We start from the raw sequence: 13,684 nt of genomic DNA on the forward strand, positions 1-13,684 counted from the left end.
ATGCTCATTACTGCCGCTTTGTGGATGGAGTGTGCAACATCAAATAGGAACGTCAGCTTCGTTTCGGTTTATTATTGATACCGTTGATGATTGCAATATATATTGCAAAAGACATTAAATCGATATCAATTTAAAAAAAAAAAACATTCTGAAAAAATCCCCGTAGGGCTGTACAATAAAATGTTATCAATATATATCGCAAAATAAATAAAATCAAAATCAGTTAAAAAAAACAACAAATATTCTGAAAAAATATCCATAGGGCTGGGCCATAAAACAAAAATATATATCATGATAGACACATAATTGATAACAAATACATTGAAATAATTTTTTTTTTTAAAAGGCCGATAGGGCTGGGCGATAAAACGGTATCAATATACTGCAAAAGACATCAAATCGAAGTCAATTGGATGGAAATCCTGCCCTCATTTTAATTGAGTTCGTCCAATGAGTCATTTTTTTGAGTGTGTGAATGTTGTCTGTCTATCTGTGTTGGCCCTGCGATGAGGTGGCGACTTGTCCAGGGTGTACGCCACCTTCCGCCCAAATGCAGCTGAGATAGGCTCCAGCACCCCCCCCCCCCCCCCCCCCCGCGACCTCAAAAGGGACAAGCGGTAGAAATGGATGGATGGATGGGTATTATTAATTTATTTTTGACTACTTTTGGTTTGTTTTGAGTTTGTGTTTGTATCGAACGTGCATGCATACAACATGATGAATCACAATTTCCAGTTTCTCTATTCAACATGTTCGAAAAGGAGTAGGAAGAAGCAGAGCTTATTTAATCCTAACCCTTTTCCTTTACATAGAAGTTGCTTAGACTTTTGCTCACTTCCTTTTCTCAAATTATTCACAATTTATTCCATTAGTAAGAACATTACAAATAAGTAAATAATAAGTGAAGTTATATTTCATATGGTGAGATAAATAAGATTATCTAGAAAATGAATGGATGGATGAAATAAAATCAGAATGTTTATCATGGTTGTTCTTCTGTATACTTTGTAAACACTAAGTTTGAAGAGTTTCTTGAAGTGGATCATATTAGTACATTGTTTGATTTCTTTGCTTAAGACATTCCATAGAGATAGGTGAGAAGCTCTGTCATTCGGGGGGAGCTCAAAGTAAAGCCGCTGCTCCTCCACATCGAGAGGAGCCAGATGAGGTGGTTCGGGCATCTGGTCAGGATGCCACCCGAACGACTCCCTAGGGAGGTGTTTCGGGCACGTCTGACCGGTAGGAGGCCACGGGGAAGACCCAGGACACGCTGGGAAGACTATCTCTCCCGGCTGGCCTGGGAACGCCTCGGGATCCCCCGGGAGGAGCTGGATGAAGTGGCTGGGGAGAGGGAAGTCTGGGCATCCCTGCTTAAGCTGCTGCCCCCGCGACCCGACCTCGGATAAGCGGAAGAAGATGGATGGATGGATGGATGGATGGATACTGATATACTGAAAGTTTTAAGGGTTATACGTGCATACAAATGTTATATTTCTCCTCTTTTGTTGCAAGTAAATACACACTTTTTAAATGTTACTTTTTAACTAGATGAGGCAATCCCAGAAGGAATTGCGTGTGAAGTTGAAATGCAATCCTGGATTTTTTTTTTTTATATATATATAAGTGTTGAAGTAGAGCACACAATTCCTGAACAGGCTGAATATTTGGAAGTTGGAACAGTTTGAATCAGATGAAAATTGTGGGAATTGTGGAACTTTGAAGAATGTCCCATTGATTTAAATGGGAATTTCGGGAAAAGCGGGAATAAAAAAAAAAAAAGGTAAACAACTTGAATGGTCTGAATTAGTTTAAATGGTTGCTGTTGACATTTTTCAAATCGGTGGAGAAATGCTGAAGTAGTAACATGTTGAATTGAGAAATGGTATTATGGAATTCCTGGAATTTCGGGAAAACCAGGAATTTTTCCAGTTTGATGTAATTAAGAAGAATGTTTTGTAGGTGGAACGGTTGAAATGCGTTGAAAAATGTGGAAGGAGTAGTGGCCAGAAAAAAGGGTGGAAATAGGGCTTTGGAAAAGCAGGAATTATAGAAAATCCTGGAATTTTTTGGAACGTGGAAAAAAAGAGTAGTTTGAATTTGTAGAATGATGGAATGTGTTGAAGGTGGAATGGTTCGAATAGGTTGAAAAATGTGGAGATGGAGGAAGTTTGAAAAATGGCCAAAAATTCATTTTGAATGGGAAAAATGTCCCGGAAAACCGGGAATTCTCGGAAATCAGGGAATTTTTGGAATTTGTTAAGGGAAAGCCCGTGATTCCCGAATAGGCTGAACAGTTTGAAGTTGGAACAGTTCGAATCGGTTGAAAAATGTGGAAGGTAGAGCGCGTAAAAATCTGGAGAAGAAGAAATTGTTGAGTAATTAGAAGAGGGAATTCCTGAAGGAATTGCGTGTGAATGCTCCAAAGCTGAAGTTGCCGTAGGTCAGTATTGACCTACGGCACATCTCCGTGTGGTTTTCTAGCTGCACGGTGGCAGAGAGAAAGAGATTACAGGGGGTCATAAACGCGGCCCAGAGGATCACTGCATGTCCTCTTACATCTCTAGAGAACCTGCATAAGAGACACTGCAACAAGAGAGCAAACAGCATCCTCAGGGACTCATCCCACCCAGGTCACCACTGGCTTGAACTCTTGCCCTCAGGGAGGCGCTATAAGACCATCAAAGCAAAGACAAATAGACTGAAAAACTGTTTCTATCCTAGAGCTGTTATTGCCCTAAACTCTGCACTTCCCTGAACACTCACCACTTTATTACTTGCTTACCTCTGATAAAGATCTACTGTGCAATATGTTTTTTGTTTGTATTTTATGTTTTTAAATTTTAAATTGTTTCATTATTGTTGTTGTCTTAAGACTATTTTATATAGGTTTGTTTTAAAAGCACTGAGCTGGACTGCTGTCCAATTTCGTTGTTTCCATACAATGACAATAAAGGTATTCTGATTTTGAAATGCTGGCAGAATGTAGTATGAATGTAAGAATAGTTTGAATGTTGGAATGGCTTGAATGTTGAAGAGTTTGAATTTCCAGGAAAACCGGAATTTGGTTTGGAACTTGGGAAAGTGTCAGTTAGATGAGTGGAATGTGTTGATGTTGCAATGGTTTGAATAGGTTGAAAAATGTGAAAGTGTGAAAAATGGACAGTTCATTTTGAATGGGGAAAATGTCCCTGAAAACTGGGAATTCTTGGAAACCCGGGAATTTTTTAAAATTGTTGAAGGAGAGCACACAATTTTGAACAGGCTGTATATTTTCAAGTTGGAATAGTTTGAATCGGATAACAAATTTGGGAGTTGTGTAACTTTGAAAAGTGTGCCATTCTTTTCAATGGGAATTTCATGGAAATCTGGGAATTTCGGGAATAGAGGGAAGTTTTTGAAAAATGCTAAAAAAAAAAAAAAAAAGAAAAGAAAAAAAGAATGATCTGAATGAGTTGAATGAATGAACGGTTGGTGTTGGAATTTTTCAAATTGGTTGAGAAATGTTGAAGTAGTAACATTTTTAATTGAGAAATGGTATTACGGTATTCCTGCAATTTCGGGAATTTTTCCAGTTCAAAAAACAACTTTGTTTTTTGTCCTAATTAAGAAGAATGATTTGACGGTGGAACGGTTGAAAAATGCGGAAGGAGTAGTCCACAGAAAAAAGGGTGAAAAATGTGTTTGAAAAAACGGGAATTCTGGAGTTTCCTGGAATTTTTTTTAACTTGAGAAAATGATAGTTTGAATGTCCAGGATGGTGAAATGTGTTGAAGGTGGAATGGTTTGAATTGGTTGAAAAATGTGGAAATGGTGGAAGTTAGAAAAATGGCCAATTCATTTTGAATGGGAAAAATGTCCCGGAAAAACAGGAATTCTGGGAAATCAGGGAATTTTTGGAATTGGTTAAGGGAAAGCCCGTGATTCCCGAATAGGCTGAACAGTTTGAAGTTGGAGCGGTTTGAATCGGATGAAAAATTTGGGAGGTAGAGCGCGTTAAAATCTGGAGAAGAAGTTGTTGAGTGGGAATTCTTGAATGCCATTCTTTTCAATGAGAATTTCCTGGAAATTTGGGAATTTCGGGAAAAGAGGACATTTTTTGAAAAATGCTAAAAAAAAACAAAAAACAAATGATCTGAATGAGTTGAATGAATGAATGGTTGGCGTTGGAATTTTTCAAATCGGTTGAGAAATGTTGAAGTAGTAACATTTTTAATTGAGAAATGGTATTATGGAATTCCTGGAATTTTTCCAGTTAAAAAAACAACTTTGTTTTTTGTCCTAATTAAGAGGAATGATTTGATGGTGGAACGGTTGAAGTGGGTTGAAAAATGTGGAAGGAGTAGTCGACAGAAAAAAGGGTGAAAAAAGTGTTTGAAAAAACGGGAATTCTGGGATTTCCTGGAATTTTTTTGAACTTGAGAAAATGATAGTTTGAATGTCCAGGATGGTGTTTGAATTGGCTGAAAAATGTGGAAATGGTGGAAGTTAGAAAAATGGCCAATTCAATTTGAATGGGAAAAATGTCCTGGAAAACCTGGAATTCTGGGAAATCTGGGAATGTGGAAGGTAGAGCGCGCCAAAATCTGGAGAAGAAGTTGTTGAATAATAATAATAAATAGATGAATTTTGGTGTAGAAAACCATATGTGTGGAAATGACCTTTCCTATCGTCTAATGTATCCAGTTTATTGATGCTGGACTTTAAGACAGGTGTGTCCAGTGCATCCATTATACATTATTATATTAAAAATGTTCTTCTTCATATAAGATTGATAAACAACATGAATAAACATTTATTTATTAAAGTGCTTGCTTTAAATACAGATTTTAACTGAAATTAAATTACTGGATCATTTTAAATATAGAATTTAAACAATAAAATAAAAAAATACTCCTCAAATCGTCCATCTATCGGTGCGGGGGCAGCAGCCTAAGTAGAGAATATAGTTTGAAATAACAATAATCGAGCCATATGATAACCATTTTTTAAATGATTATTATTTTTGATTTGATGATCATTGTCATTATTTTAATTGCACATTTTTAATTCTTTTTTTTTTGTAATCTGGCAAGAAAATAAATATATTGGTCATGGAATAAACCACTATTAAAAAGGGTTTATTATAAATATTTTGTGATGAGATTTTCTTGATTAAATTGCTAAAAATGTTCAGTATGTTAATTATTTCAGATATGTAAATGATATAAAATATACTTGTTTAAGTGACATGAGGAAAGTATTGTGTAACTTGGCAACAAACCACTTCAAATAGTGTCTTAAACCATGTCAATATGAAAAGTGATATAATCCATGTACAGTCATTGACAGCATACAGAAATAATAATAAGACGACACATTGGTGTTGTCGACACAAGCGGGCCAAAGTGGGACGTCGGCAGCGTTCCAACAAGTCATCTGGATCTTCCCAGTCCTCTGGCGATGTTGTCGTCGGTTTCTGCGGCCTCCTTCAGCTTCTGCATCAGCAGAACGTTGCGCTTCCTCATCTCATCCATCCTCCCCGGGTTCGATTCCGGCAGGTTCTGCCGGGCGACACGCACACAAATCAAGTGGAGTGGTCGTCGCTTTTGTTTGTTTGTTGTGAGACCGAGTGATCGCAATAATTCACGAAGTTAAGCAGTGAGTTGAATGATGCGAACACGTTTATTAATGGATACTTTCATGCTTCTGCATTGGAGACTTTGAATGTGTAAGTAATATGCAACTATAATTATTTGATAATTATACTTTTAATACATGTTTTTATTGTCCAATGATTATTACTTATGCCTAGCTTGTGTGCTATTGTGTGCTTAGCTGTTGTGTAGCTGCTAGCTCGTAGTAGCCTATAGCCTAGCATGTTCACCATTTGTAAATGACTTTAGTAAAATAGAAGAAATTGAGTGTTTATTGGAGGACATTTAGATGTTAACTGTCTGTCCAGCTTTGCACAAGTAAACACTCTGCTTGTATCGCATATGATATCACACAAGTAAACACACTGCAGGACCGCTTGTATCGCACAGGATATCACACGTGTAAACACTCTGCAGGACTGCTTGTATCGCACATTATATCACACAAGTAAACACGCTGCAGGAATGCATGTATCGCACATGATATCACACAAGTAAACAAACTGAAGGACTGCTTGTATTGCACATGATATCACACACACAAGTAAACACCATGCAGGACTGCTTGTATCGCACATGATATCACACACAAGTAAACACCCTGCAGGACTGCTTGTATCGCACATGATATCACACACGTAAACACGCTGCAGTACTGCTTGTATCGCACATGATATCACACACAAGTAAACACCCTGCAGGACTGCTTGTATTGCACATGATATCACACACGTAAACATGCTGCAGGACTGCTTGTATCACACATGATATTACACACAAGTAAACACCCTGCAGGACTGCTTGTATCGCACATGATATCACACAAGTAAACACGCTGCAGGAATGCTTGTTCGCACATGATATCACACAAGTAAACACACTGCAGGACTGCTTGTATCACACATGATATTACACACAAACAGGCTGCAGGGCTGCTTGTAACGCACATGATATCACACAAGCAAGCATGCTGCAGGAATACTTGTATCGCACATGATATCACACAAATAAACTGAAGGACTGCTTCTTTGCACATGATATCACACAAGTAAACCCGCCGCAGGACTGCTTGTATCGCACATGATATCACACACAAGTAAACACGCTGCAGGACTGCTTGTATCACACATAATATCACACACAAACACACTGCAGGGCTGCTTGTATCGCACATGATATCACACAATTAAACACGCTGCAGGACTGCTTGTATCACATACAAGTAAATACGCTGCAGGACTGCTTCAATCGCACATGATATTGCACACAAGAAAACACTCTGCAGGACTGCTTGTATCGCACATGATATCACACACAAGTAAACACGCTGCAGGACTGCTTGTATCACACATGATATCACACACAAGTAAACACCCTGCAGGACTGTTTGTTCGCACATGATATCACACAAGTAAACACGGTGCAGGACTGCTTGTATCGCATATGATATCGCATACAAGTAAATACGCTGCAGGACTGCTTCAATCGCACATTATATTGCACACAAGAAAACACTCTGCAGGACTGCTTGTATCGCACATGATATCACACACACAAGCAAACACGCTGCAGGACTGCTTGTATCACACATGATATCACACACAAGTAAACACCCTGAACGACTGCTTGTTCGCACATGATATCACACAAGTAAACACGATGCAGGACTGCTTGTATCGCACATGATATCACACACAAGCAAACACGCTGCAGGACTGCTTGTATCGCACATGATATCACACACAAGTAAACACGCTGCAGGACTGCTTGTATCACACATGATATCACACACACAAGTAAACATCCTGCAGGACCGCTTGTTGGCACATGATATCACACAAGTAAACACGCTGCAGGACTGCTTGTATCACACATGATATTACAAACAAACAGGCTGCAGGGCTGCTTGTAACGCACATGATATCACACGTGTAAACACTATGCAGGACTGCTTGTATCGCACATGATATCACACAAGTAAGCATGCTGCAGGAATGCTTGTATCGCAAATGATATCACAAATAAACTGAAGGACTGCTTCTTTGCACATGATATCACAAAAGTAAACCCGCCACAGGACTGCTTGTATCGCACATGATATCACACACACAAGGAAACACGCTGCAGGACTGCTTGTATCACACATAATATCACACACAAACATGCTGCAGGGTTGCTTGTATCGCACATGACATCACACAATTAAACATGCTGCAGGACTGCCTGTGTCGCATATGATATGGCATACAAGTAAATACGCTGCAGGACTGCCTCAATCGCACATGATATTGCACACAAGTAAACACCCTGCAGGACTGCTTGCATCGCACATGATATTGCACAAGTAAACACGCTGCAGGACTGCTTGTATCGCACATTTCATTTCATTTCATTTTTATTTATCTCCTTCATTGATGTGCATCTTGGATCCATAGACAATTATACCTCAATTATTAATTTATACATTTACACACCAATGCCTGAGAAGGAGCAGGATGAAGAAAAATCTTATATTTTTCTGGCTCCTTCAACATAATACGTAGTCTTACTTAATGATATCATATAAACCAACAATTGCATCCAAATATAATGAAAACAAACAAAAAAACACACAAAAAAACACAAGTGCAAAACTTCATGAAGTACAAACTGAACAAAAAAACAAAAAACAAAAAATGTAATATATACCTCACGGGATGATACAAAACAAATACAAAACCAGGCAAAAAATAAGTAAAATAATAAATATAAAACAAAATGTAAAATGTTCTGTCTTTATATATTTTCTTTCAATTGGAATATATTTTTACAATCTTTTATCTCATTGTAAAGAGAATTCCATAGTTTAACCCCCACCACTGATATGCACATTTGTTTTAAAGTTGTCCTTGAATACTGATGTTGGAAATGACCTTTTCTTCTATGCTCTTCATTCTCAGAAGTGATGACAAACATTTTTTGTAAATTTGCTGGTAATGTTTTACTTCTAGCCTTAAACATGACACATGGTGTCTGTAACTTTATTTCAATAAACCCGAATTAATAAATATGTTAGTGTTCTAAGTAATCTACTTTATGAATAATCCTTATAGCTCTTTTCTGTAGTTGATACAATGCCTTTATGTTACTCTTATATGTCAGTGTTTTTCAACCTTTTTTGAGCCGAGGCACATTTTTTTCATTGAAAAAATCCGGAGGCACACCGCCAGCAGAAATCATTTAAAAAACGAAACTCAGTTGACAGTAAAAAGTCGTCGTCGCAATTGTTGGATATGACTTTAAACCATAACCAAGCATGCATCAATATAGCTCTTGTCTCAAAGTAGGTGTACTGTCACCACCTGTCACATCACGCCGTGACTTATTTTGAGTTTTTTGCTGTTTTCCTGTGTGTAGTGTTTCAGTTATTGTCTTGCGCTCCAATTTTGGTGGCTTTTTCTCTTTTTTTGGTATTTTCCTGTAGCAGTTTCATGTCTTCCTTTGAGTGATATTTTCCCGCATCTACTTTGTTTTAGCAATCAAGACTATTTAAGTGATTTTCATCCTTCTTCATGGGGACATTGTTGATTGTCATGTCTTGTTCCGATGTACTTTGTGGATGCTGTCTTTGCTCCACAGTAAGTCTTTGCTGTCGTCCAGCATTTTGTTTTTGTTTACTTTGTAGCCAGTTCAGTTTTAGTTTCGCTCTGCATAGCCTTCCCTAAGCTTCAATACCTTTTCTTAGGGGCACTCACCTTTTCTTTATTTTTGGTTTAAGCATTAGACACCTTTTTACCTGCACACTGCCTCTCGCTGTTTCCGACATCTACAAAGCAATTAGCTACCGGCTGCCACCTACTGATACGGAAGAGCATTACACGGTTACGCTGCCAAGCTCTGGACACCACCGACACACAACAACGCCACATAATTTGCAGATTATAATTACTGGTTGTCAAAAAATATTTTTAATCCAAATAGGTGAAATTACATAATCTCCCACGGCACACCAGACTGTATCTCACGGCACAGTGGTTGAAAAACACTGTTATATGTGTTCCCCCACACTTCCACACAGTAGCTGATATATGGCAATATAAGTGCACAATACAATATACGCATTGCCCTATAATCTAACACATATTTCACCTTATTTAATATTTAAAAAAAAATATATATATTACACACAAGTAAACACTCTGCAGGACAGCTTGTATCGCACATGATACCATTCATACTTTTTTTTCAAACATCGGAACATTAGATCGTCTCGATTACTGTAACGTATTATTTTCGGGTCTCCCTATGTCTAGCATTAAAAGATTACAGTTGGTACAAAATGCGGCTGCTAGACTTTTGACAAGAACAAGAAAGTTTGATCATATTACGCCTATACTGGCTCACCTGCACTGGCTTCCTGTGCACTTAAGATGCGACTTTAAGGTTTTACTACTTACGTATAAAATACTACACGGTCTAGCTCCAGCCTATCTTGCCGATTGTATTGTACCATATGTCCCGGCAAGAAATCTGCGTTCAAAGAACTCCGGCTTATTAGTGATTCCCAGAGCCCAAAAAAAGTCTGCGGGCTGTAGAGCGTTTTCTATTCGGGCTCCAGCACTATGGAATACCCTCCCGGTAACAGTTAGAGATGCTACCTCAGTAGAAACATTTAAGTCCCATCTCAAAACTCATTTGTATACTCTAGCCTTTGAAGAGCCCCCCTTTTTTTAGACCAGTTGATCTGCCGTTTCTTTTCTTTTCTCCTCTGCTCCCCCCTATCCCTTGTGGAAGGGGAGACACACAGATCCGGTGGCCATGGATGGGGTGCTGGCTGTCCGGGGTCGGGACCCGGGGTGGACCGCTCGCCTGTATATTGGTTGGGAACATCTCTGCGCTGCTGACCCGTCTCCGCTCGGGATGGTTTCCTGCTGACCCCACTGTGGACTGGACTCTTACTGTTATACTGGATCCACTATGGACTGAACTCTCACAATATTATGTTAGACCCACTCGACATCCATTGCATTCGGTCTCCCTAGAGGGGGGTGGGGGGGTTACCCACATATGCGGTCCTCTCCAAGGTTTCTCATAGTCATTCACATCGACGTCCCACTGGGGTGAGTTTTTCCTTGCCCTTATGTGGGCTATACCGAGGATGTCGTTGTGGCTTGTGCAGCCCTTTGAGACACTTGTGATTTAGGGCTATATAAATAAACATTGATTGATTGATTGATTGATTGATGATAGATGACAATATTTTCATAGTATTTGATAATGACTATTTGACACGACGGGGATGTGTTCTGGGCTAGCGTCATGTAAAGTACTAAAAGCCTATTTTCCAAGACTGTAGTGAGCCCTAATAAGTCGGAAGTATTTGATCTTTGCATCCGGCTTCTATCAACGAGCCACAAATCTCATCTCTCGTGTTACGTCATGGAGACTGGCGCATGCGCAAAAAGACAGTCTTTCGTAAAGGGCTAGCAAGCAACGACAGGACGCTCAGCGGCTAACCGTGCAAACATTTGAATATCGAAGAGAAGTCTTTTCAAGAACGAATGTAACTTTAGTAACGGTATTGTTTATACATAAATGAGGACAAAGTCAGACGTGAATGTCAAGTTGTGAGAACGTAAAGTCACCTTGATGAGTTCTCTCCGCCTCTCCTCGCCTGGAGTAATAATGGACCACATTCCATAGCCGAGTCCTAACACCGCCACCAAGCCGGTAGAAAACAGGACAGTTCGCATAGCACTCATCTTGATCTGATGGATCAAAGTGTCTATATTGATGGCAAAGACCACTTTCCTTCTTGTCAATAAGTGGACGGGAGCGTGTCCAGTCAGGTGTTCACCTCCCGACTTCCTGATCCTACGGGTCGCTACTTGGACAAAATACACGAACTGCGCGCTTAGCCCTACCCTTCTTCTTCTCTGGTTTATTGGCGGTTGGCAAGGAAGCTTGTGGTGTGCATTACCGCCACCTTCTTATATGGAGTGTGGAACGAGATAACGCTACTATATTATTTTATTTATTTTATCCCAGTCTTTTTTTAAATGTATGTAATTATTTGACCTAAAACGTCTTCCACTACTAACCTAACCTTCTCTTCTGCTAACTTATTTTTATTGTTTGTATCGCATTGTCATGTTCTATTGTCTTTATTTTAATATATATACACATTTATACTTATTTATACATACATATATATCCATCCATCCATTTTCTACCGCTTAATCCCTTCGGGGTCGCGGGGGGCGCTGGAGCCTATCTCAGCTACAATCAGGCGGAAGGCGGGGTACACTCTGGACAAGTCGCCATCTCATCACAGGGCCAACACAGATAGACAACATTCACACTCACATTCACACACTAGGGCCAACTTTTTAGTGTTGCCAATATATATATATATATATATATATATATATATATATATATATATATATATATATATATATATATATATATATATATACTGTATATGTCTAGCATTAAAAGATTACAGTTGGTACAAAATGCAGCCGCTAGACTTTTGACAAGAACAAGAAAGTTTGATCATATTACGCCTATACTGTATATACCTTTATATACATATACCTATACTGTGTATATATATATATATATATATATATATATATATATATATATATATATATATATATATATATATATATATATATACATATATATATATATATATATATATATATATACATATACCTATACTGGCTCACCTGCACAGGCTTCTTGTGCACTTAAGATGTGACTTTAAGGTTTTACTACTTACGTATAAAATACTACACGGTCTAGCTCCATCCTATCTTGCCGATTGTATTGTACCATATGTCCCTGCAAGAAATCTGCGTTCAAAGAACTCCGGCCTATTAGTGTTTCCCAGAACCCCAAAAAAAGTCTGTGGGCTATAGAGCGTTTATTTGGGCTCCAGTACTCTGGAATGCCCTCCCGGTAACAGTTAGAGATGCTACCTCAGTAGAAGCATTTAAGTCCCATCTTAAAACTCATTTGTATACTCTAACCTTTATATAGACCCCCCTTTTAGACCAGTTGATCTGCCGTTTCTTTTCTGCACAGGTTCGGTGGCCACGGTTGAAGCGCTGGCTGTCCAAAGTCGGGACCCGGGGTGGACCGCTCGCCTGTGCATCGGTTGGGGGCGTCTCTGCGCTGCTGACCTGTCTCTGCTCGGGATGGTCTCCTGCTGGCCCCACTATGGACTGGACTCTCGCTATTATGTTAGATCCACTATGGACTGGACTCTCACAATATTATGCTAGATCCACTCAACGTCCATCGCACCTCCAAGGTTTCTCATTGTCCCATTGGGTTGAGTTTTTCCTTGCCCTGATGTGGGATCTGAGCCGAGGATGTTGTTGTGGCTTGCGCAGCCCTTTGAGACACTCGTGATTTAGAGCTATAAGTAAACATTGATTGATTGATTGATATAACAGTGGTGGGACCAAGTCATTGTTTTGCAAGTCATAAGTAAGTCAAGACAGGCAAGTCTCGAGTCAAGTCCAAAGTCAAGACTGGAAAGTCTCAAGTCAAGTCCCAAGTCCTGCATTTTGAGTTTCGAGTCCTTTCAAGTCCTTTTAACTGTAGACTAATATATTTACACAGATTGTGTATGCTTTTAAAACGCTGTACTTATTTATTAAAACAAGTGCATTTGAAATTGCAGGAAAAAAAATAGTGCTGACATTGCACTTCATAATAGCACTATTTACCAGTCATTTTAAACATTTAACTCATTCCTTTACAGAATAAACACATTTGAAAAAACAAGTGCAACTGTACTTATTTGCACAAAAGTGTTAACATTGTATTTCCATGGCATATTGCATTTTAACTAGTTCCACAGCAGTTTCTATCCTGTTCTTACCTCATCTCATTGATCTCATCTCATACTGTATGTGTGTTTATGTGTGCGTACACATGAAAAACAAAACAAATACGTGAACATAACAATAAATTGAGTTGTACTTTTTACATGTCAGGGTCCTATGCTGCATTGTATTTGCAAAAGACCAAATTGGCCAAGAGTCTGTCAGTCA

At 38.9% G+C, this 13,684-nt stretch overlaps 1 protein-coding gene across 1 annotated transcript; it reads right to left on the reverse strand.

Annotated features, from left to right (window-relative positions):
- Positions 1-4,776: 4,776 nt before the first annotated feature.
- Positions 4,777-11,560, reverse strand: uqcc3 (ubiquinol-cytochrome c reductase complex assembly factor 3). The gene is made up of 2 exons (XM_061980485.1): positions 11,258-11,560; positions 4,777-5,540 (listed from the first exon to the last, which is right to left on the reverse strand). Exons 1-2 carry the CDS (start codon positions 11,372-11,374, stop codon positions 5,412-5,414), a joined length of 246 nt encoding a protein of 81 aa, XP_061836469.1. The 5' UTR covers positions 11,375-11,560; the 3' UTR covers positions 4,777-5,411.
- Between the last annotated feature and the right edge of the window lie 2,124 nt (positions 11,561-13,684).

Source organism: Nerophis lumbriciformis, linkage group LG20 (genome assembly GCF_033978685.3).
Source record: "Nerophis lumbriciformis linkage group LG20, RoL_Nlum_v2.1, whole genome shotgun sequence".
Taxonomy (NCBI): domain Eukaryota; kingdom Metazoa; phylum Chordata; class Actinopteri; order Syngnathiformes; family Syngnathidae; genus Nerophis; species Nerophis lumbriciformis.

Coding starts and splice junctions, on each gene's coding strand:
- uqcc3 (XM_061980485.1), bottom strand. CDS start 11,374: ATGAGTGCTATGCGAACTGTCCTGTTTTCTACCGGCTTGGTGGCGGTG. Junction 5,541..11,257: donor GGCGGAGAGAACTCATCAAG/GTGACTTTACGT, acceptor GTCGCCCGGCAG/AACCTGCCGGAATCGAACCC.